Consider the following 24744-nt stretch of genomic DNA (forward strand, 5'->3'; position numbering starts at 1 on the left):
TCCCCCATTGCATATGCAAAAGACAGTTGTAATGCCAAAAGCGAAGCTCAGCAGTCACTATTTCTTAGTGAGATCACATTTTGAATTGTCAGCATTTTTTTCTTTATTTATACTTAGCGTCTCTGTAGTGATGCTTTAGTTATTTCTAGGAAGCAGGTTTGAAACCTGTTGCCAGCTCTTGCAGCTTTTAAAGACAGTTTCCCCACTTGCTTTAGCTGATTTTAATTTTTGGTTTCTTTTCAAGCCAAAATGGGAGCTGTGGTTGTGGTTTTTGGTTGTGGTTTTGTTGTTTTTATTTTTCAATTTGAGGATTTTCAACAGAAATGCATGTTTAAAAGGAAGTGATATAAAATTGAGATTTGATGAGGTATTGTTTATTTGAAGTGCCTTAAGTATAACATCAGAAAACTTAAATTAGAAATTAGGTGTGTGTGCTCTATAGTGTTACGAAACACCAGCCGTTTTTCTGTTGTAACTCAAACCACTGTATATCTGACAGTTATGTAAAGCAGATACTCAATTCAGAAGCGTGTATTTTTCCTTATAATGCAATAATCTATTTATGATGAGTTTTTAAAATATATTTTTTAAAAAATCCACAGATTTACAATTTGCTAAAATATATAATACAGGAAAATCTGTAGCAGAACTTCTGTCAGAATGTATATTCAGGATGGACTAGGTCAGTAAAAGAGAAGTCATATCCATCAATATACTATGTACTGTTACATGAAGAACTTTTGTCTTCAAAAAGTACATGTATTTAATTACATAATTCTGGGTTAAGAGCAGTTTTCTCCTATTTTCTACTCTTCTCCTAAATACCTCCTTTTCTAAGAAAGTACTTTAATTTATGCTATCATCTTTTCGCTGCTTTCTTACAAAACTACTTAGGTCAGCTTTGCCCGGAATTTATTTTCATGTTTATGCCTTTATTGTCTTTTACATTTCACATCATATTCAGTACAAAAGCAAAATCAGGCATTTGTGGCTTTCTAAGATCCATTGGCACCTCTATATGGATATAAGACACAGTGACTCTAAGAAAATACCAGCATTTGTTTTTGAAGATAATTTCAGCTGACAAAGCTGATCTGTGAGGCAGAAAAAGCAAACAGCAGGTTATGTGTAGCGATAGTTAGAGATGATAGTACTTCACAAGTCTGTTGTTGCAGTCATTATAGAGTGGCCATGTTAATAAAATTGTTAACATTCTGAAAAGCATCATGTTTCTTTATATGGTATGCATTTCTATAAAGTAGAATATAGCATAAAGTTTTGGGTTTTTGTTTGTTTGTTTTAAATTGCTGATCATAGAATCACAGAATGGTTTGGGTTGGAAGGGCCCTTAAAGCCCACCCAGCTCCAGCCCCCTGCCATGGGCAGGGACACCTCCCACCAGACCAGGCTGCCCAAAGCCCCATCCAGCCTGGCCTTGAGCACCTCCAGGGATGGGGCAGCCACAGTTTCTCTGGGCAACCTGTGCCAGAGCCTCACCACCCTCAATAGTAAAGAATTTCTTCCTAATATCTAATCTAAATCTATCCTTTTTTAGTTTAAAGCTGTTACCCCTTGTCCTATCACTACACTTCCTGATAGAGTCCCTCTCCAGCTTTCTCACAGACGCCCTTTAGGTGCTGGAAGGCCACTGTAAGTCTCCCTGGAACCTTCTCCAGGCTGTGAACAACCCCAACTCCCTCAGCGTGTCTTCACAGGAGATGTGCTCCAGCCCTTTGATCATCTTTGTGATCCTCCTCTGGACTCTCTCCAACAGGTCCATGGCCTTCTAATGCTGGGAGCCTCAGAGCTGTATGCAGTATTCTAGGTGGGGAAGTATAAATTTAAAGATGGATAAACGTTAATTGCATATCATCTGTAGAAGCACTTTCTTCTTGTTGTACCTGACACACAAGCAAATAGTATGGGGAAAGTGATGTTTTTAACTATAGATGAGAATGCTACCTTAATCATCTTTCTCCAGATGATCATGAAAAATATAAAAGACAGTAGTAGTATTTGCATAGTGACATACACTTCTGCATCTCCAAAAAACTGATAGAACCTAATTATGCATTTGTTAAAGTGATTGGTCACAAAAACACATTGGCAATATGTTAAAATGGTTGAAATATTATAGAGCTGTGTAAGTATTCCAAACTTTTCATCTTCTGAGTTCATTCTTGCTGCTCGCATTCTTTTTGGAGCACTGCACTGTCAAATTGTGTCATTTCCAAAGCTAGCGATGCTATTCCAAACTTTCTGTACTGTAGGCACACTCCACAGAACTCCAGCTATACAATGGGTGCTCTGCATTACTGTATCATAATCTGAAATTTTCTGGGAGGTTTAAAGGCATGATACAAAGGCTGTACATAAAAGTAATTTCAACTGTTGGACATTCAACTCAAAATTTATAAATTTACAGATAAAGGTAGGTTTCTGAATGACATTGTATTACCATTTTCACTACTCCAAAAATTCTGGCTAGCTGCTCAGGGGTCTGAAGATTCCCCCCACCTCCACGTCTTGCCTTGTTTTTTGAGCAGCAATTTCTTTTAAGAGCCATCAGTATTTTCTTTCCATTCTTACCCTTACTTGATTGCCTCCATTCTTGTACTACCCCTTTACTTTTCCATGCATTATTCCTTCATTACAGGCAGCTTTCTAAAGGTTTTTCAGGAAAAGAAGATGTGGGGGCACATTATGAGAAGTTATTTTTTCTAGGGCATTTCTGTTTGAATAGTTTATGTAGACTTGCCTCTCATCTTTACTTGTTTTCCATTCTTAGCCATTTACTAATGGCTGTTATTAATCCTGTATTTTTGTCCAGTCTTAAAGGAATGAAAAGAAACACAAGGTAGTTTAAACAAAAATAACTTATAGAAAAAATGAAGTTTACGGACTCTAAAAGCTATAAAGAGAAATCTCCTGGTCTCCTGCATATAGTAGGCACTGTATTTTGCTTGATGAGTTTGGATGAAATATCACTGAAACCTGAAAGCTTCTGCATGTATGTGGTATTTAACTCAAAAAGAAAAGGGATTTATGGGCTTCCTGATATCCTCTCCAGTCCATTGATGCCCATTATGATTGTCAGACTTAATTCCTAAATCAAGTAGTACAGTTAATTCACCAGTTAAAGGACTGTTAATCAAGATTTGGGTGCCTTTTGAGAAGAAGAGCTCTATCTCAGTCATGAGCTGTGAATGTTTGATGCAGGAAGCCTGGGGTGCATTTCATGGTCTAACACTGTAGGGTTGCATGCAATAATCAAATGGGTTCCTGTGGCCTTTAAGCTTCAGCCTGTGCTGGGAAGACTTTCCAGAACATACGTGCTATTGATAAGGTCATTTGAATGCCAGTATTTGTGGTGGCAGAATAAAAGTCCTGCTATTTGCTGGTCACTCCCTTATATCCTTATTTTCAGTGCTGTTTCTCCTACAGCTGCTGCCTGCACTCATCCTCCAAGCTTTGCTAGTTCAATGCAGGAACTGGTGCTAGCAGGGAAGATGCAAGATCTTTGTCTGATGTGAATGGGGCATGAATATTTCAAGAATCTCCCTGAAGGCTGCAAAAGCTTTACAATGACCGAAGTGTTGATCCCTGTTTTCTGATTGACCCAGAACTGATTTCCAGTTAGTGAAGCCTGTTTTGAAGGAGGTGGGCCAACACCTTTTTCCAGAAGCCCTAGTCCATGGATGGCTTCATTCCTCCACACCCTCTGGTGACAGCCCTGGTATCAGCTTGGGAAAGTGTTTGGCACTGCCTGGGAGCTGTGGCAGGACAGGTGGATGAGCTCTTTATAGAAAACCACAGTGATGCCTGTGAATCAGGCAAAAAGTCTGGCTCCTGATCCCCAAGTCTGGGGAGAGCCCCAGAAGGGTGCTGGTGGTTTGTTTCTTGTCTGATCAAGGTGGGAGTGCTCTCCAGGATGAGTTCAGTCCCACTCCGATGTCCAGTTGCAGGGAAAGAATTTTTTAGTTCCTCATTATCCTGCCACTTTTGCTCCCATTTAAAATGAAATCCAGTTGGGTGTTTCAGTGTGGCTCTTGTTGCCCTGGCAGACTAGGACACAAGACCAACCTTGCTTGCTTTGTCTCTCCTACTGGGGGCACAAGGCTGCTGATCAGACACCCTGACTGCTGTTCGTGGCTTTGCGAAAGCCTTTTTAAACAAAGGTTTCCCCTTTTAGTGCTTCACTCTCCTTCCTCTTATGTGTTTCAACGCTGTTGTTTTACGAAGAGGGTGAGGAGTATTTAACGACTCCCACCAGAGGACCCTACTCTCAGCTGAAGCTCCTAACTCCCCCCTGGTGGATCAAGGATATGATTTATAAAAGGTGTGCTGCAGGGCACATAGATAAGACACCAGTTATCCAACTGGGAGTGCAGATAGGGAAATCACTAGATGTGCACTCACGTTGTACTCTACACAGTACATGCGTGTGTGTAAAGGACATGTTTCACTCTAATTCCATTTCATGTTTCTTCTCCATCTTGAGGAATGCTGATGTCCTATCTTTATTCCTCACTTGTGATTTGTAAGGAGTTATCAAGATTAAGTGCTGTCCTTTTCTCTCTTATAAGAAGAGAGTGCTTGAGCCTGTTGATTAAACACATCCCTTGCTTTTCCCTGTTCAGGCACAAATTTCCAGACTCAGACTCTGAATGTAATTTCTGTTCTTCCCACACCACGTGCGTGTTGCAGAATTTTACTGTCACATTCCAAACGTGCAGTAAAAACTTTTGCAAGTTATTAACAGTCGTGATGGGTACTTCAGTTTTGACTGCTTTAGCCTTTTGGATTGGTCTCTTTTGGTTTTGTTGATATTTTCTTTTGTTAATGAGAGATTCTAACCCTTGGAGATGTGGAGAAAAATGGATTGAGGCAGAATTGCATGGGGCAGCCTTTCTCTTTGGCAAGTCAAATGGCCCAGGGGAGCCAGCCCCAGAAAAGGGGCCCTCAGCTCCCCCAACCCTCCTCCTCCTTCCACGTGAGAGCATCTTCCAGGCCACTCCCAACGCAGCCGCCTTTGGCCACGCATGGGCCACTCCATCACAGAGGCTTGCTGAGGTCACAGTGGCCACCACTGCCCCGCCTTTGCTCCGGGCCCTATAAAACAGACCCCCTGCAGCTGGCCCACCATTCGCTGAGCTTCTGGGCCCTCTGGCAGCCAGCCTGTGTGGCGGGAAGACGACCAGAAGCAGTAAGGCAAGCGGCAGCCTCCTCGGTGTGACAGGACAGCGATGCAGTCCAAGGAAGCACCGAGCAGGAAGGCAGCTAACAAGAAGAAGTGTCGTGGGCAGAGGGATAGCGCCCGCAGCACAACTGACACCAGTGCTCAGGGGACCTCTGGCACGCAGCCCACAGACACTTATAGGCGGTACCACTGGCACTGCAACGAAGCGGGGAACAGGCTGCCCCCTCAGCCGTACAGCGACAGGGGGCCTGGGCCGAACCATCGGTGCAGTGATGGTGTGGAGCGAAGGCAGGAGCGTCAGCTGGACAGCCGTGTGGAGCACAGGCGTGCCTATCATCCAGAACACAGTGCGGGACCCAGCCATGGCCATAAAACAGATGGCAGTGTCGAACCCATGCATGGAAATCAACCGGACGGTGGCATGGGATCTAGGCATGGATCTGGACGACCCCCTGGTTCGGCACCCTGGCCTGAAAACATTCCAGATGCAAGGCGTCCTGTTTGGGCAGTCCCGGGCAAGGACTGGCTTATCCTCCTGCCAAACACCATGGAGCCCATGGAGATGGATCCACCAAAAGATGTGGAGGAACCAATGGAAGTGGATCCACCTCGGCCAGATCAGACCTGCGACTACCCTGGCATTTCTTCTCTCTCTGCCATCAGAGCGCACCAGCAGCGTCGCAGGAGTGCCCGGCGGGCTCCCTACTCATTGCGCAGGCTCCATCCCAAGCATTAGCTTGGAGCTACCAAACACCATGGATGTCGTGCAGGCTTACCTGCAAGATGTCCCGGCAATAAAGAACTGTGTTGCCGATTCTCAGGGGTTGCGTGAGTGCTTCTTTCCCATCCCCCAGCCCTTGTGCAAGAGGTGGCATCCCTTCCACACAGAGCCTCGAGGAAGAAGACAAGAGAGGACCCAGCTCCCTTCGGGCTGCTGCACTGGGGTGACAGGAGGAGTCCCCGAGGGCCACCATGCGCCTTTAACATTAATGAAAATAGACTGACGGGTGAAAATAGTAGTGTGTAAGCAATTATGGGTGGCTAATTTCTTATATTAGGAGTGAATTTCTATATCTGAGTAATTGGTAACAACAGACATGGAGAAGGCTGAGGTACTCAGCAACTTCTTTGCCTCCGTTGCACTGGTAGACGGGCTTCCCAAGTCTTTCATTTCCCTGAACCTATAGATTGAGGCTGGGGGATCAAAGTCCCACCCACTGTAAGCGAAGAGCAGGTTTGAGACCACCTGATGAATATAAACAGGTACAAGTCTATGAAATCTGATGACATGAATCCCAGGGTCCTGAGGGAACTGGCTGATGTAATTGCCAAGCCTCTCTCCATCATAGTGGAAAAATCCTGGCATTCGGGCGATGTCCCTTTTGAGTGGAAAAAGGGAAACGTCATGCCCCTACTCTTCAACAATTAAAACAATTAGGAGACATTTCTTCTCAGAAAGAGCGGTCAGGCATTGGAAGGGGTTGCCCAGGGAAATGGTCAAGTCACCGTCCCTGGGGGTGTTCAATGAAAGGGTGGACCTGGTGCTTAGGGACATGCTTTAGTGGGTGACGTTGGTGGTAGGGGGATGGTTGGACCAGATGATCTTGGAGGTCTTTTCCAACCTTAATTTTTCTGTGATTCTATTTGTTCCCTGAGAAGAAAAATAAATGAATACACCTGACTCAAGGGATGAATATGGTAACCATATTCTCTAAAACCCTGAAATGTACTTCTGTGGGCCAGTACGGAATATGAGATAGGCATGGCTTTCCATTTTAAGTAAACACTGATAGTTTATATTTCTTACAGCAGACCAACACTGGGGATCTGTCTGCATTACAGTTATCTTGAATTACAATATTATGATGTTACTCAGCTAATTTAAGGAAATCTTTCACATGAATGCACTATAGCCAAAAGACATCAGTTGCATTTCATAGCTTTTTAGTTCCTTCCTAAGATAATGGTTCTTAAAGTTGGGGGTTGGGGGAGATGTAGAGAAGAAAAAAGGAGAGTTTAAAAAAAAAAATGTTTATTATCTCTACTAAACCGATAAAGCTCCTAAAGTTCCCAAAGAGGTCTCTCCTGATAACCATGTGAAATGCATGCTCCTTGAGTCATATGCGGAAAGCAGCAGCAAGCAAGCAGGGATGAGAGTAGAGGCTTGCCACGTACCCTGTATGTGTGCAGTTTGTGAGGAGCGTGTTCCTTTTGCGCCAGTGACCAGACTGTGCTTTTTCTTCCTGGGGGAACTGAGGCTGCCAGTTTAAAAGAGTTGGGGTTGGTTGCAGTGTCTGGGCTGCAGTTACTGAGGGGAGACAGAAGGTCTCTCTTTTCCCTGGATGAACCCTGGTCTAACGATGGGGGAGGGCTGACCACAGAAACAAGCTTGAAAAGGGTAAGGGGGCCCTGGAGTTCAGAAAATATCTTCTCTAAACTAAGTAAGAAGGATAGAAGTTAATCTTAAATTGAACGGGCAGAACTAACTTTACAGGAGCTTTGCATGGAGGATGGCCAGTAAACAAAATGCCATTTAGCCAGTTTTGGGGCAAGACAGAGAGTGGAGAAAATGTTTAAGTATTGAAAAGGGAGGTGTGGATACCTACGGATTAGAAAGTTAACTATTAAATAAAAACAGTCAGATGTAAAAGTTTGAGAACAATGTCTCCAAGGAATGGTAGAGCTATAAACTACACAGGTTTGTGAGGCCATCAAAATATGGGGCAAATTTCTTCCCCTTCTGTTTGAAATTTTCAGTAAATCTTGTGATTAAAACAAAACAACTCGTATTTGTGAAAAGTGAGTAATTATCCACTGTGGGGACAGCTGGAATGCAGGTGGATGTAAAGTGTGTTACACTATTGAGAGGAATAATGGCTGGAGTATATACCAAGGGACACTGCTGCATCCTCAGACTTCTGAAATTATAAATCTCAATTATTTATCATGATTGATTATTTTCACTGTGTATTTTTCCCTGTCATCCTTAACATTTAGCTTTCAGATTTTTTTCGCATTTCTTCTAATGTGAACAATGCTCAGTGACTGCAGAAATGCTCTCGAACTTTAGCCAAAGCTATCAAGCAGATTTAAGTATGCTCAGTGCCTGAAATTGTTTAAGGAAGAGTTTAACCTTTCTGTTTGTTTGTTTTAATCATCTGTGATATTGCAGAGCATCCTCTTACAAGATTCTTCTGCTTTTCTAGTGTTCTCCAATATGTTTACTTTACTTCTTGGGGGGTTCTTCTGTATTTAGTATTTGCATGATTTCACCTGGAAGCAAATTGCTTTGAATCTTATTTTATCTAGTTCAGTCCAGGTTTTCCAAGTAGATGTGTCATAGAGATCGATAAGGAAATTGTTACAAGGCACTTTGTGCATTCTTTTACCTCTCAAGGCTTTCCGGCATTTGCATGCTGGATTGTGCAGCCCGAGCATGGAAGCTATAAATAGAATGCCTGATGCAGTGAGGCAGCTATGCCACAGTGGCCTTGGAAATCTCAGCTCTCACCTGTAACTCTGCATTCACATTCCCACTGTCCTCGCTCTCTTGCAGTAGCAGGATGCAAAAGAGACATAAATGATTGATTGCTGCTGGTGGTGTCTAAAGTCTGAGTGTGTTAAATTTGACGGAGCAACGAAGAAAAGAGTAAGCTGTGAAGCTGCTCCAATCAAAAAGGGGTAGGGATGTAATAATTGCAGTTATTGCAGTACATTAGATTTTGGTTGTTTGCAGAGGTGACTTTTAAACTGAAATTAATGTAATTACCAACTTTAAACTTTTTTTTAAATCCTTTCTTTTTCACAGAAGTTGCTTTAAAATTTGTCATCATTTAATGTACTCGTATGTGTGGAAGTACTATAGAGAGTACATGTTTACATTTTTAAAAGATGTCTTGTTTTTTTACAGTGTGAAAAATTCAAACTATTGTCTCCCATCATATACTGCTTATAAGAATTATGATTATTCAGAGCCAGGAAGACACAATGAACAACCAGGCCTATGTGGCCTGAGTAACTTGGGGAATACATGTTTCATGAATTCAGCAATTCAGGTATGTACTTTAGAATAAAATGAGCTTGTCTTATTATTTGGAAACAAATATGTTGTTATATCTTGCCATGTTTGGAAACTAACATTAAAAGACTCCATTAAGAAGCAGGATAGGATCAATACTGAGAAATAATACAACTATATTTGTGTATTGGGAAAACTGATTTATGTAGCTGCGTTCATTGTTTCCCATGTTTCTTGTAGTGGGGAAAGTCGTCACTGTCAGAAAGAGATTTGACTGGCATTTTAGATGAATGAACGTTTAAGTGGGATTCATTGATTTTGTAATGATTGCCATGCAGGCATGTTTTGAAAAATACTTTTTCATTTTGAGATATGCTAGTGTATTGGTTGTAGAGCTAAGGTGTCAAAAAGTAGATGACCAGTGGATTACTAGGCCTTAATTTCTAATCAATTGTTATGGGCTTTTAGTGCACAGGTTAACATGGAGAGAACCTTCAAATGTATTTCCGCATCACCCCTGTCCTTTGAATAGTCACTATTTCATAGATGAGATATTTTACAGGAATTTAAAAGCTAGTTTCCTTGCTATGGTTGCAATAGAAATACTAGTATACCTGTACTCCTGCCAGGACAAGAAAAAAAAAGTGAAATGACTACTTTTTTTTTTTTTTTTTAAGTGGAAGCTGCAGTGGGATAATCACAGAATCACAGAATGGTTTGGGTCCAAAGGGACCTTAAAGCCCACCCAGTTCCAACCCCCCTGCCAGGGGCAGGGACACCTCCCACCAGACCAGGTTGCCCAAAGCCCCATCCAGCCTGGCCTTGAGCACCTCCAGGGATGGGGCACCCACAGCTTCTGGGCAACCTGCGCCAGTAGCTCACCACACACACAGTGAAGAATTTCTTCCTTATTTCTAGTCTAAATCTACCCTTATTTAGTATAAAAACATTACCCCTTGCCTTGTCACTACACTCCCTGATAAGGAGTCTCTCCCCATCTTACCTGTAGGCCCCCTTTAAAGGAAGTTTGCTATGAGGTCTCCCCAGAGCCTTCTCTTCTCTAAATTAAATTCATTAATGATCAGGAAGACCCAATAATTTAGCTTGTTTCTGTTTAATTCTGGAACTCAAGTTTTTGTCACCAAAGCAGTCTTAGGTCAAAAAACTGTGAAGTGTATTTAAATTCTTTTTCATGTTTTTTCCTATTGAGTATAAGGATCCTGGGTCTTTACCAAGCATACTTCATATTTAATCTCCGTAGTCATCACAGGGGTTCCTGACTTACACTGAATTTCTTCTTTAGCCTGTTCAGGAAAGAAGTAGTTTCAGATAACGTTTGTAAGCTAAGTTTATGAAGTTGCTGAAATTTGTTCAGAGGAAGAAATGTTCCAGAGATACATAGCCTATGTAGGTTTTCTATCTTTTTTTGTATATAAAATCAAAGAATAATTTGGGTTAGAAGGGATCTCAGAATGATCATAGGTCCAGCCTTCTGCATGCATCCATTGACTGTAGTCCTGTCACTGTGTACCTCTGAGAAGTGTCTGGCTCTACATTGTCCATAGCCTCCCATTAGGTAGCTGCAGACAGAAATGCGCTTTAGGAGAGTGGAAGATACACCAGGGGGTCATGCTGCCATCCAGAGGGACCTCCACGGTTTGTATAAATGTGCTGAAAAGCATCTCATGAAGTTCAGCAAGGAGAAGTGTAAGGTCCTGCATGTGGGCAGGAAAAGCCCCAGGCATCAGTAATTGTTTGGTGCTACACAGCTGGAAAGCGGCTTTGGAGACAAGGATGTAGACATCCTGGTAGACACTAAGGGGAACATGAGCCAGCGATGTGCCTTCTCCACTAAGAAAGCTAATGGTATAGAAGGCTAATGCTATTCTTGGCTGCATTAAGCAAAGTATTGCCAGCACGTGGAAGAGGTGATCCTTCCCCTCTACCTAGCACTGGTGTGGCTGCACCTGGAGTATTGTGTCCAGTTCTCGGCCCCCCAAATACAGGAGAGACCTGGATATACTGGAGAGAGTCCAACACAGGGCCACCAAGATGGTGAAGGGCCTGGAGCACCTCTCCTATAAGGAGAGGCTGAGAGAGCTGGGACTGTTCAGCCTGGAGAAGCGGAGCCTCGGGGAATCTTGTCAATGTGTATAAATACCTGAAGGGAGAATGCAAAGAAGACGGAACCAGTGGTGTCCAGTGCTGAGAACAGAGGCAGTGGGAACAAACTGGAAAACAGGAGGTTCTGTCTAAACATCAGAAAGCATTTATTTACTGTGCAAGTGGCACATTATTTACTGAGCACTGGCACAGGCTGCCCAGAGAGGCTGTAGAGTCTCCTTCTTGGAGATCTTCAAAAGCCACCTGGACGTGGTCCTGGGTGGCCTGCTCTGGGTGTCCTTGCAGGGTCTTGGACCAGATGAGCTCAAGAGGTACCTGCCAACCTCAACCATTCTGTGATTCTATGAATAAAATTCTGTATGTAACCTCTCTTGATTATTGAATTGCATCATCATACTACTTACTATAAAGTAAAAAATTAAGAGTATATTTTTGTGTCTAGTGAGTGAGTCAGAATCAACTTAGAGGCTTAAGAATATTCTTAGTACGTAGCAAAACACTTTTTAAATGAAACTTCTCTATCAGGCTAGACTGATTAAAAACAAAGCTAATTTTGATTGTAAAACAGATAAGCTTCAATTTGTATGCATGTAGATATAAAAACTTTTAGGTGAGAATGATTAGCATGGGTTATTGTGCTTAGGTATCTTATACAGCTTATTACACTTTACATCAGCATCCCACTGTGTTAACAGGATTTCGAAAATATATTCTGATGTTTACGTTCCAAAACAAGCCAGCCTTCATTGCTTTTCATTTCTATCTAAAGAATTGAGTGTTTAAATAAGAATTACAAGGAACTGTAGTGTAAGCGAATAAACAGAATTTTGCTGATTCACAAGACAGTGCTGTGGTAAGAAAATTAAAAGGACTCGTGTTTTTTGAGCAATGCAGCTTTTAGTTTGGCTTGCTACCATTCATTTGTCCTTGGCAGTACATTTATTTCAAATGCATTACTTGGCAGCTTTCTTTGCAAGGAAGTGTGACGTATCTTTCGGTTCTATCTACTATATCTCTCAAGGAAAGGATTTTTCAGAGTTTAATGTTATCCAAGAAATCCATGAAAATGCTTTTTATTGGGAGTATGACATGTTATTAACATGCTACAGTTTCATACACTGCAAAGTCTACTGTCTTTTTCCTTTTGCAACCACTTAAATTTTGCATTTTTTCCAATTATGTTTTCAGTTACACTGAAACTGTAGATTTTACTGTGTTAATTTGCCATTACTTCTGCCTTCTACTGTTAACGGGCTAACATTTGCTTATTCAGGCTAAAGGTATTTAGTGCTTGCTTAGTAATGTGTAACACCTATGGCCAAAGCGCTGTGAACACATTTGATCTTGGAAGCAAAGAGGGGATGGGCTCAAAGAGGGGGGGGTGTTGATTGGAAACAAGGGAATTGTGCTTGGGAATATTGGATGCTGTAGTCTTTGACCTGGATGATGGAGTATGCCGTACCCTCGGCAAGTTTAGATATGATACAAAACTGGTAGTAGTGGCTGACACACCAGATGGGTGTGCTGCCATTCAGAGGGATCTCCGCAGGCTGGAGAAATGGGCAGACAGGAGCCTCATCAAGTTTCATACAAGGAAATGCAAAGTCATGCACGTGGCAAGGAATAACCCCCGGCATCAGTACACACTGAGGGAGGAATGGAGGCCAACCATCTGGAAAGCAGCTTGGCAGAGAAGCACTTAGGGTCCTGGTGAACGAAAAACCGAGCATGAGCCAGCAATGTGCCCTTGGGGCAAAGGAGCCCAACAAGCTCCTGGGCTGTATAAGGAGGAGCACTGCCAGCAGGTCGAGGGAGGTGAGCCTTGTCCTCTTCTCAGCACTTTACCCTGAGGAGACGCACCTGGAGTGCTGGGTTCAGTTCTGGGCTCCCCAGTACAGGAGAGACCGGGACATACTGGAGCAATTGAAAGGTGACAAAGATGATTAAGGAACTAGTTAACTCTGTCATTAAATAGTTTGATGTAGAGTTTTAAGTGCTGGAATAATTTCCAGTTACATTCATGTACGTTCTGTTGCAAAAGCTCTGTCTTGATCCCTTCCATTCAGTCAGTGCTGAAGTATATTCAATGTAGCTTCCTGGAACAGAAACAAAGAATAGTTTATCCACTTCTGCTGACTCCCACTTTTCTCTGCTCTTCGTTCTACCCACCCAGCACTGAGATTGCATTTTCTGAAGTATTGCTGTACTGCCACCTGTGGATCTTTCCTATGTATTGCTTTGCCCTTTTGTGTGATGATAGTATTAAGATCTTAGTGGGTAAAGTTTTTTTTTCTTTTGCTGTGAAAACCTGAGAATTCACAGTTTTCACTTTGTGAAGCAAAAATAGGAAAAGATTAAAGTATTTTTTAAACAAAAACACTTCATATGTTTTTTATAATTTTTTTGTTGTTTGTTGTTGTTTTGTTTTGGTTTTGCCATCACTGTGATTATGTATACTTTTGAACAACAGTTGTTGAGAACTTTGAAATGGAGTATTTCAGGAAATGTCTTCAGAAAGCTGAAAAGCATTCCTTTTATGGTTAGTTCATAGAATCATAGAATGGCTTGATTTAGAAGGGACCTTAAAAATCACCTAGTTCCAGCCCCCCTGCCATAGGCAAGGATGCCACCCACTAGATCAGGTTGCCCAGGGCCTCATCCAACCTGGCCTTGAACACCTCCAGAGATGGGGCATCCACAGCTTCTCTGGGCAGCCTGTTCCAGTGCCTTACCACCATCCAAGTGGAGAGTTTCCTCCTAACCTCTAATCCTAAATCTCCCCTCTTTCAGTTTAAAACTGTTCCCCCTTGTCCTGTCATCTGATTGAGCAAAGAGTCACTCTTTTTTATAAGCCTCCTATAAGTACTGAAAAGCCGCAATGAGGTCACTCCGGAGCCTTCTCTTCCTTAGGCTGAACAGCCCCAGCTCTCTCAAGCCTTTCTTCGTAGGAGAGGTACTTCAGCCCTCTGATCATCAGTGTTACAGCTATGATTTTATCCAAACAAAACATAATGCTTTTCACCAAAACCTCAAATTAGTATGTTTTTATTGTTCTGTTTCAGTTGCCATAGGCATACAGAGTCTGGGTCAGAGTGTATTAGCTGAATGTTTTTGTCACCACATCTGATACTAAGCTCTTCAGACAAAAGTAGGACAGACAGGTGTAAAGTAATTCACCTCTTCTACAACTGGGATCTCTTTTTCAGTCAGTCAGCTCTTGGTCTCATATTAGGCAGCTGAAATAGGAAACTTTAGTGTCCCTTGTGTAAAATTTGTATTAAGTAGGGCAGCTCAAGAAGCATGATACCTATATGAATACCCAATGTTTAGCTTAATTTCATGATCTCATTGTCTCCTTCTCATTTCCACAGTTTACTGGCGTAATAGGTAACTTGCTTTGAAGTTTTATTATCACTCCCATATAATATCCCCTATGAGATGTGAATAAGTATTTCCTGGTTACCTTAGTATCATAGGATAATGCAGATTAGAAGGGACTTTAGGAGGACACTGGTGCAACCTCCAGCACAAAGGAAGGTCAGATTTGAGGTCAGAAAGTGTTGCCAAAGGTTTTACCCAGTTGAGTCCTGAAAACGTCCAAGAAGGGAGGCTGCACAACCTCTTCGGGCAACTGGCTCCACTGTTTACTGTCCACATGGTGAAAACTTTTTACCTTGCATTGAACCAACAGAGATTAAGGGTCTAAGCCCATTGTTTCTTGTCCTGCTATTTAACACTGTGAGGAGCCTGGTTCCATCTTCTCACTAATCTCTCTGTAGGTACTAAGAGGTTGCTGTTGGGTCCCCCTGAAACAGTTTCTTCTCCAAGCTGAACAAGCCTTGATGCTTCACCATCTCCTCACAGGCCAAGTGCTCCAGCCCACTGTCTGTCTTGGTGGCCCTCTTTCTTCATACGTTTTACTTCCTTTTTTATCAGTTAAACAATCAGATCCTAATAACTGTAAGAGTGTTCCAGTATTTAAGGTATGGTTTTAGAGGAGGATAGCTTGACTTTTTAGTTTTCAATCCATGTGGAAGTTTGGATGGACACGGATGACAGGTAGAATCACTAACAAGATTAACAAGATAACATCAGTGGGTGACGCTGGTTAGGCCTCTGGGAGAGGAGATTGAAGAAGGGGAAAAAAAACTGCTGGGCAGCAGCATCTGGGAGAGTGACAAGCAAGAACCAGCCCTGTGGGCCCGAAGGTCAGTGCAGCAGGAGAGCAGGAGGTGCTCCAGGCACGCAGCACAAGTTCCCCTGCGGCCTGTGGAGAGGCCCCTGGTGGAGCAGGCTGTCCCCCTGCAGCCCATGGGTCCCACACGGAGCAGATCTCCACGCTGCAGCCCGTGGAGGAGCCCCCGGTGGAGCAGGTGGATGTGGCCTGGAGGAGGCTGCGGCCCATGGAGAGCCCCCGCAGGAGCAGGCCCCAGGCCGGAGCTGCAGCCCGTGGAGAGGAGCCCACGCAGGAGCAGGGGGTCTGGGGGGAGCTGCCGCCCGTGGGGGACCCGTGCTGGAGCAGTTTGCTCCTGGGGGATGGACCCCGTGGTACGGAGCCGTGTGGGAGCAGTTCTCGAAGAGCTGCTGCCTGTGGGCAGCCCCCGCAGGCTCAGTTCGGGAAGGACGGCATCCCGTGGGAGGGACCCCACGGGGAGCAGGGGCAGAGAGTGAAGGAGCAGGGGAGATGAAGTGTTAGGGACTGACCACAGCCCCCATTCCCCGTTCCCCTGCGGTGCTTGGGAGGAGGAGGTAAAATAGGGTAGATGGGAGGAAGGTGTTTTTAGTTTGCTTTTAGTTTCTTACTGCTCTAGCTTGTTAGTAATAGGTAATAAATTACATTAGCCTCCTTGTGCTGAGTCTTTTTTGCCTGTGACAATAATTGTTGAGTGATCTCCCTGTCTTTATCTCAAGTCCTTTTCATCATATTTTCTCCCCCATTCCTTTTGAGGAGGGGGAGTGAGAGAGCAGTTGTGGTGGAGCTCAGCTGCCCAGCTGGGTAAAACCACCACAGTAAAGCACTAAAAATAATCTTTATTGTTCGGTTTCCTGTGCTTCTTAATGCTTCCCACACGCTGCCAGTTACACCTATGCTTTTTAAACAGTGGACTCTGACAGTCTTTATAAATTGTTAGCTCTCCTTTTTGACTCAGTAGTTTAGAGTTTTTATGGACTGTTCGTGTGCACGTACATCAACAGGGAGTACAGTGTTGCATAATGCAGCTGATGCACAAAGTGCATGAAGCATTGTTTTGTCCAGTTGCATTGTTTGATCTAGATTTCTTGGAGGTTGATTATGATCCTCTCATAGTGATTACGTAAGCAGTTGTTATCTGCAGATTGTTCTGCTACAGATTTTTTTTTCCTTTTTCCAAGTAATTAATATGCAGTGTGGAACTCTAATTCCAGTGTTAACCTTTGTCATGTTGAAGACTGATACTTCTGTGGCTTGTCTTATAGTTGGTGATTGGTCTTGGAGTTTCTGCATTGTTGCATTCTTTTTTTTTCCTGTGATCACCCAGCTCAACTACTAGTTTGGGTTCAAAGAGTAAACACTTTTCTTCACAAAAGTTTTGCTGATTAAGTAAAGCTTATGGAGACTGCAGTGCCTGAAATTAAGTGCCATTCTGTTGACTTGTTAGTTCACAAAGTTTTCTGTAGTTTTACCGTATTTGTTTAGCTGTTGTTATTTTCTGTTATTCTTCATCCGTTGGTATATATGCTAGTTTACCTATCTCTGTGTTTTTGAAACAAAAAAAGTAGGTTGAACAGAGCATGTAAATCTGGTGACTTTGCTGTCTAGTAGATTGCCTTGGTTGTAATAACTCCTTTTAACTGATGCTTTCTATAGGGCTTCCTTGATACCTACAATATATTACATCAGAAGGAGAAAATAAGAATATAGGCTTCCTTTCAAATTGGCTTCTGGATGCTTTGTTTCCCCTTCTGGTGTTAGTCATGATCTTAAACAGGCCTTCTTTGCCAGCCTTTTCAAGAAGTAAACATGCTTGCAGCTATTTAGCTTTGTCAATTATGTTGATATGTTATGCATCAGTGGATATGTGGCCAACTGTATTAGTTCTTTTAGGAGTTACTCTTCTAAAACTTATGGTATCTGAGATTGTAGAAAAGATGGCAGCTCTCCATCTCAGAAATTGCCACTTTCAGGTAGATACTTGTGCATTCCAGTTCTTCTGTTAATGTCATCTTACACTGGAATGTGGAAATAGTTATAAAGAAAAAGGGAAATGTACTATAGTAATCTTCCTGCCTTATATGTACAGATATAAATGAATATTCTGAGAAAGAGACAAAACTAATTTTGCAGGTGAAAAGTGGAAAAACATATATTTGTTTTTTTGGTGAAACAACACACGGTCAGCACGTTAAGTGTAGTGCTTTACTAAAAATATATAGAAAAATTTGCTATTTCTGCATTATTTAGTTCCTTGTTCTGGACATTCCTCACACTAAGCTGATCAGCTGAACTGATTTGATCTCCTAAACCAGCCCAAAAGTAATCCAGACCAGAAGAAAAGTGAGGAGGAAAAATAGTTTTTTGACAGGTTAGTGAGATAAATATGTTTATTGTGCAATCAGATGACTATCAGAACCAGCAGAGAACATGCATTTTTATGTGAGCTGTAGTTTATAGTTAGTTTAGCATTGTTTGCACTGTACTGTTTCCAGTTATGTGGCAGAACTTGGAAATCAACCCACTCATTCAGGTTGATACTAAAAATAATCTGTTGAAAGCTCTGACCATTTCTCTGTGGCTTTGAGAGACCAAGTGTTTCTCTAACTCTTAGCTGTGTGGATCGGTTCAGAACTGACGACATAGGTCTGTGAGGTCGGGGGATCTTGGGATGACCACTAACAGGAATAAAACCTCTTTGCCATTTGGCAAGAGAAAAATGAGCTTTTGTCAATGCTCTGTCCACAAGGGCCCATAACATAAGGATATTTTTTGTAATGTTCATGGCTTGTGAAAGCCTCAGGTGATGAGGGAAAGAGAGGAAGGAGTGTGAAATGGCCATGAAACTCAGCTCTCTCTAGCATATAACTGGTTTTTCTTTGAAATATTTCACAAGTGTAACAGGCAAAAAATAGAATAACTTTTTTTGCCCTGCTTAATAAACTTGTAATTCTGCCAGTCTCAGTTGTTGCATCTTGCACAGTAACGTATGTGGACCAAAATTTTTGTGTCCCCCCACCCTTTTTTTTTTTTTTTTTACAGAGAGGCAGGTGAGACTGATGAAATATCTGATCTTTCTTAGAATCTTTAATAGAATAAAGAATGCAGAAAGCCTAATAATATGTGATGAAAAAACTTCATTAAATCTATAATGCTGAGGCATTTCTGAGTGCTGGAAACATTGTTTGTGGTGTTTTTTTTTGAAATGCAAGGAGTAGCACACACAAATTCAAAGTAGTTCCCTAAAATTGTAAATGATAGTGCAGTGATTACATCCTGTTATTTCTAAGTGCTGTCAGAAAAGAGAAACTGGTAGAGAGGATAAATGATTATCTCAGTCTAAACTAAGGCCCTTGCTTTCCTTGAGCTACTTTTAGCAATGAACAGCTTCACAAAATTTAAAAGAACGTTTCACAAAACTTAAAAGAACATAGAAAGGTCTGCGCTAATTCTGATCCAGAGTCTGGTCCATTCAGCATAGTTTATTGTTCTCAATGGCATCTAGAAGCAGATGCCTTGGAGGAGAAGAAATTGGGCAAACATCCTCACGTTCCCTTCCTTCCTACCCCTGCCAAAAAGTGTTTCCAACAATTTCCAGCTCACTTTTTTTTCTGATATTGCATACTTTGATTTAATAAGCCCCACTGGCAATCTTTTCCAAGTACTTTTTATTGTCGCTGACACCTTGTAACTTTGTGCATTTATAACATCTTTCAGCAAGGAGTTTCATAGTGCTGCTATTCATTTGTCAAGAACCACCTTCTGTTTGTTTTGAACCTGGATAGAAATTATGTTGTCACACTGTGGTTGGTTGGTTTACTGTGTAAAATAAATTCTGACATAAAGCTTTCAAGAAACATCATCCATACATGACTTGTGATGATAGCCATAGCCAGTCTTGGTTTAAAATCATTATTTCTGGAAAAAAAAAAATATTTTTTTCCTTTCTGGCAGTAAGCATTACAGTGCAAAGTATTTTTTATGACTACTTTAGCAAACTGCAAATGTATTTTTTGTTTTTTTTAGAACTAATTCAATCATTCTAAAGATTCTGTATTTCTATTTACAGTGTCTGAGCAACACCCCTCCTCTTACAGAATATTTTCTCAATGATAAATACCAAGAAGAGTTGAATTTTGACAATCCTTTGGGAATGCGGGGTGAAATAGCAAAATCTTATGCAGAGCTCATCAAGCAAATGTGGTCAGGAAAATACAGTTATGTTACCCCAAGAGCATTTAAGGTTAGTGCGGAATTTAACCTGAATGTAAAATGTTAGGTTTGTTTTTGTAGTTTAAGCATTCAAAACTTACAAAAATATGCAACAATAAGAATTTGAAGTAATATTCAACTGTGTGTTGTCCATTCATGTATTTAAATATATATCCAAGTGGGTTTGTTTTGTTTGTTTGTTTTGTTTTGTTTTTGTTGTTGATGTTTTGTTTTAACAAACAGTTAATTGTGTCAACTGTCATTGTGGTTTGGTCTTTGTAAATTAATTTTGATTTCCTGTCTCTATTGAAAAGCTTATTTTCTTAAAGTTTTATCTTTTCAACTTTATGCTGTAGCATCTCAGAAGTAGCTGTTCTGTATAATAATTAAGATGCTAGAAGTATTTCTGTTTTTCTTTTTAGACACAAGTGGGACGATTTGCACCACAATTTTCTGGTTATCAGCAACAAGATTGTCAAGAGCTACTGGCTTTTCTCTTGGATGGCTTACATGAGGATTTGAATCGAATTAGGAAAAAGCCTTATATTCAGTTAAAAGATGCAGATGGGAGACCAGACAAGGTAGTATTTTTGGTGTTTGACTTCTTGGTTTTAGTCAAAGCTATAAGTTGCAAGACACTTTTGCATCATTGTGCGTTGAAGGGTTGGGACATTGATGAGGAGTTGCTTTTTCTGGAAGAGACTTCAGAAAATAAGCCAAGACCTTAAAGTGGAGCTCTTACTCAAGTATATGTGTACACTTCTATTTTATTTGAAGGGAAGCGAGGGAGGTTTTAAATGCTTTTTGTTCAATTCAATGCTGAGTTCAGTTGGAAAAACAATTTCCATTCTGTTGTTCCTTTATTTTTATGTCTGTAGTATGCAGTGTTCTGTCTTCAAGACTCTTAGTTCAGGGAAACTCCTCTGGCATTGAGCTACAAACATACAAGTTATTACTCTTGTAGTATGAGGAAGTACAGATGGGATTTTTAGTTTTATGTTCTTATGTCCTGCCCCAAGCCTCCTGAAGTCTCTGTCAGGATTTGCGATGCCCAAAACTGAAAGGATCTCTGTCCTAGGAAAAGCATATGTCATTTGAACTGTGATCTTGGTAGTAGTAACATACCTTACAGAGTTCTTTGGAGTAAGATTTTAATGCCTTGGTGGTAACTTAGACTGTTCCATCAATACCATAATTAGTAATTCTTGCTATTCGTTTGCTACTGCTGTATCATAACCCAAGATGTGTTTTAATTACAGGTGGTTGCCGAAGAAGCCTGGGAAAACCATTTAAAAAGAAATGATTCCATCATTGTAGATATATTTCACGGCCTTTTTAAATCCACCCTAGTCTGTCCTGAATGTGCTAAGATTTCTGTAACCTTTGATCCATTTTGTTATTTGACACTTCCATTACCCATGAAAAAAGAACGCACTTTGGAAGTTTATTTAGTTAGAATGGATCCATTAGCTAAGCCTATGCAGGTAAGCCTCTTAGTTTATGTGTGAAATGCCTGATTCATGCAGCATTAACAATGAATCTGAGCTCCTTTATATTGCTAAAATTTACAAGTACAAAAAGCAAATCCAACAAATTTTTAGTTTTCTGACATATGTTCTGAAATGCCACTTAGAATGTCTGAGGAAGACTATAAATATGTTCTTACATTTCTATCCATTTTAAGGAAGATACTGGTAAGTTATTTATGGCTGTGTTAATAAGGTTTCTTAATCTTTAAAGTATATGTTTTCTTCATTTTTGATTTTAATGTTGCTATAATGGATTTATATGTTTTTAAATATATATATATAGGCTTAATCCAGACTTAATTCCTGAGTTTATTAGCCTCAAAAGAAAAATATCAGAGGACTGGTGATGTGATGCAAAAAAAAAAAAAGGGGGGGGGGGGGGATAAAATGTGTTAGGTTGTCCTGAATTCCCCATGCTGTCTTAATAGTCAAACTATGCTTTGACTTAATAGTCAAAAGAAAAATTTTTAGATGGGATTTCTTTATAAAATAATCTCAGTTGCCTATTTTTTTTGGAAGGATAGTATTGCACACCTAAGAATGGCATGAAAAAATGTACATAGATTAATGGTAACAAAATAATAATGAAATGGTTCTCGCTGTAAGGAAGGATAGGTGAAATAAAATAATACACACTTTAGGCAGACTTGCAAAAATGCTTTAGTGTTTTCAAAGGCAGTATGAGTTAGGGAAATCAAAGGTAAAGGAGCAGGTATTAACTAATGGGAGATGAGTCTGCTAGCAATTCATTAAGTTATGAGAACAGGATATATTTTATTAAGGAAAAAATAAATAAACTTGGGGTGTAATCTGGCTGGATTTGCACAAGCGATGGACAATATTTGAAGATAACCCCTGTATGACATGAGATAGTAATGCAGGAATGAATATAGAGATTGACTCATAAAAGTGCACCTGAACACATGCTCTTTCCAAACTATAAGACTTAATGAGATACCAAATATATGCTGTACGTGTTAATTAATGACAGTTATAATGCCTTATTTCTGATTTTGTTTATATCTAATTAATTGTGTCTTTATTTACTATGCAAATAACTCAGCTATTTGGAGTTTCATTACCAGCTGCAAATGTACTGCACTAAGAAGCCACACAGAGGTTTTCTCTGTTAATTATCAGGTTCTGTTTCTGCAAATGAAATTATGGAGTTCAGCCATTAGCCATTGCATTCCAGGCAGAAAGTACCAAAGAAAAAGCTGTTAACACAATAGCAATCCATGCGACACTTTCAGTAAAGGCCATTGAGATATTTTGAGAATCAGTGGCTAAGACTAGTAATCAGGAAAGAATTCCAGAGTATAACCATCCGGAGCGGGGGTGGGGGATGGGGAAGATATCCTGCATTTTCCTACCAAAAACTTTTGGCTTTAGTTTTAAGAATACACAATATAATGCTTCACTTTTTTTCTCTTACGAAGTTTAGGCCAAAATGTTTTCATAGGACAAGTTAAAATAAAAATAAATTCTGGTAGTATTTTATAAACAATTTGTATTGTGTTCCAAATTAAAGAATATAGTCAATAGCATGCATAATATTTAGGTGCCTAAATAAGTAGATGCTGTTGAAGTACAAGTAATTGGTGCTGTTAGGTCTTCTTATGGAGAAAATAAAATCTGAAAAAGGACTTTATGGACCAATAAAAGCATTCAAAGTGTGCAATTTTGTATAAGTTGTGATGGTAACTACATTTTCAACATCTTACTGAATTTGTTAGTTGATTTAAATACTTTGTACCTTAAGTTCAAGAATGAAAGATGTGTATGAAGTATACTGAACATGTATTAAGGTTTTGGTTTTTTTGTTTTTCTCATGTATCTTTGATCTATTAGGAATTAAAGTGATTTTTATTTTATTTTTTTTAGTACAAAGTAGTCGTTCCAAAAATTGGAAATATATTGGACCTTTGCACAGCATTGTCAGTTCTGTCAGGTGTTGCTGCAGATAAGGTGAGAATAATTTCTTATATGAAGGCACAACATTGAACACTTTAACGTATATCAACCTGATTTAATCGTACATACTCCTTTTTCTTTTAGATGATTGTTACTGATATATACAATCACAGGTTCCACAGGATATTTGCCATGGATGAAAATTTGAGTAGTATTATGGAACGTGATGACATTTATGTGTAAGTACAGGTTACATGCTTCATGACTTTTTTGCAGTTTTAGTTATTTGCATAGATTAAAACCTAAACATAAGATAAAGACACATCATGTCTTTTTTATTATTTTCTTCAGTTTTTTCCCTTGTAGTCTTTTGAATAATAATTATCCTTTGTTTACAATTTTTTTTTCCTTTTTAGGTTTGAAATTGCTATCAATAGAACAGAAGATACAGAACAAGTTATAATTCCTGTTTGTTTAAGGGAAAAGTGCAGGCACACCAGCTACAGCCATAGTGGTTCTTCACTGTTTGGTCAACCTTTTCTCATAGCAGTGCCTAGAAACAACACTGAAGATAAACTGTATAACTTGCTGCTGCTAAGAATGTGGTAAGGTTATTGTTTAAAGAAAAACACAAAAGAAAAATGCTAATAGTTAGAATCAGTAGGTACCTATTTTTTACATGCATTGGTAACAAATTGATTAGATTTCAGTAATTTTTTTATTTGCTTTCTGCTAAATATATTAAATCTCAAATTTTAGCCACTTGAGATATGAATAAGTGTGGATTTTAATTTGTTTTTTATTGTTAGCTTGACCACATCCAAAAATTGAGAGGTAGGTGGAGAGTTAATTTGTCAGTTTACAGAAGTAATTCGTATCTGTTAGGTCTTGGTAAAACAGAGGTGTTTTGTCAGTTAGTCTGCTGTGGTTACACCTCCTGTATCTACTATACAAGTTTCTATTCTAATTTATATTATAAAACTGTATGGTAGGCACTTTTTCAAACCAGACTGGACTAAGTGTCATTATATGGAAGAAATTAGTTGTATAACCTCCAATTGAAATTTATGCTTAATTTTCTGTTGATGTAACTTTCCCCATAAGTGAACCCATATATTTCTTATTTTAAAAATATAGTTAATTAACAGTAAAAGATGTTGTTGCTCGTCAAATAAAAACTGATAGAAGAGTCAAGTTTTATAAAATCAAATAACTGCCAAAAATGTGAGATCATAGAGCAACAGAATTTCAGATGTGCTCGTAACAATAGACGTGTTAGGCAGTAGGTTTATTTATTCTAAATAAATCAGAAAGGATTGCAAGAATACAGTCCATTATAAAGGATTTGCTGTAACGATTTAATTCTCTGGTTGAACAATCAAATCCATTGAATCTTAAGTGTTGCTTTCATTTGTTACATTTAGCCGATATGTAAAAACATGCACTGAAAGTGAAGACACTGAAGGATCCCTACATTGCTGTAAGGACCATGGTATCAATGGTAATGGCCCAAATGGAATACACGAAGAAGGTTCTCCAAGTAAGACTGAATATC

At 40.2% G+C, this 24744-nt stretch overlaps 1 protein-coding gene across 4 annotated transcripts in view; it reads left to right on the plus strand.

Moving 5' to 3' along the window:
• Positions 1-24744, plus strand: part of USP15 (ubiquitin specific peptidase 15) — a 75189-nt gene that overhangs the window by 43086 nt on the left and 7359 nt on the right. For 3 of the 4 annotated variants that reach the window (XR_013945210.1, XM_080576946.1, XM_080576947.1), the window contains 8 exons: positions 9111-9255; positions 19604-19777; positions 20169-20327; positions 21006-21230; positions 23160-23243; positions 23334-23428; positions 23606-23794; positions 24614-24729. Coding sequence is in view for 2 of the 4 variants with exons in the window: in XM_080576946.1 (XP_080433072.1) it covers positions 9111-9255; positions 19604-19777; positions 20169-20327; positions 21006-21230; positions 23160-23243; positions 23334-23428; positions 23606-23794; positions 24614-24729 (1187 nt within the window). In the remaining 2 variants the exon portion in view is untranslated. Of the gene's footprint in view, positions 1-9110; positions 9256-19603; positions 19778-20168; positions 20328-21005; positions 21231-23159; positions 23244-23333; positions 23429-23605; positions 23795-24613; positions 24730-24744 lie in introns of those variants that run through there. The other variant, XM_080576948.1, reaches the window with a different exon arrangement.

The sequence above is a fragment of the Anser brachyrhynchus genome (genome assembly GCF_964034855.1).
Source record: "Anser brachyrhynchus genome assembly, chromosome: 1".
NCBI lineage: Eukaryota > Metazoa > Chordata > Aves > Anseriformes > Anatidae > Anser > Anser brachyrhynchus.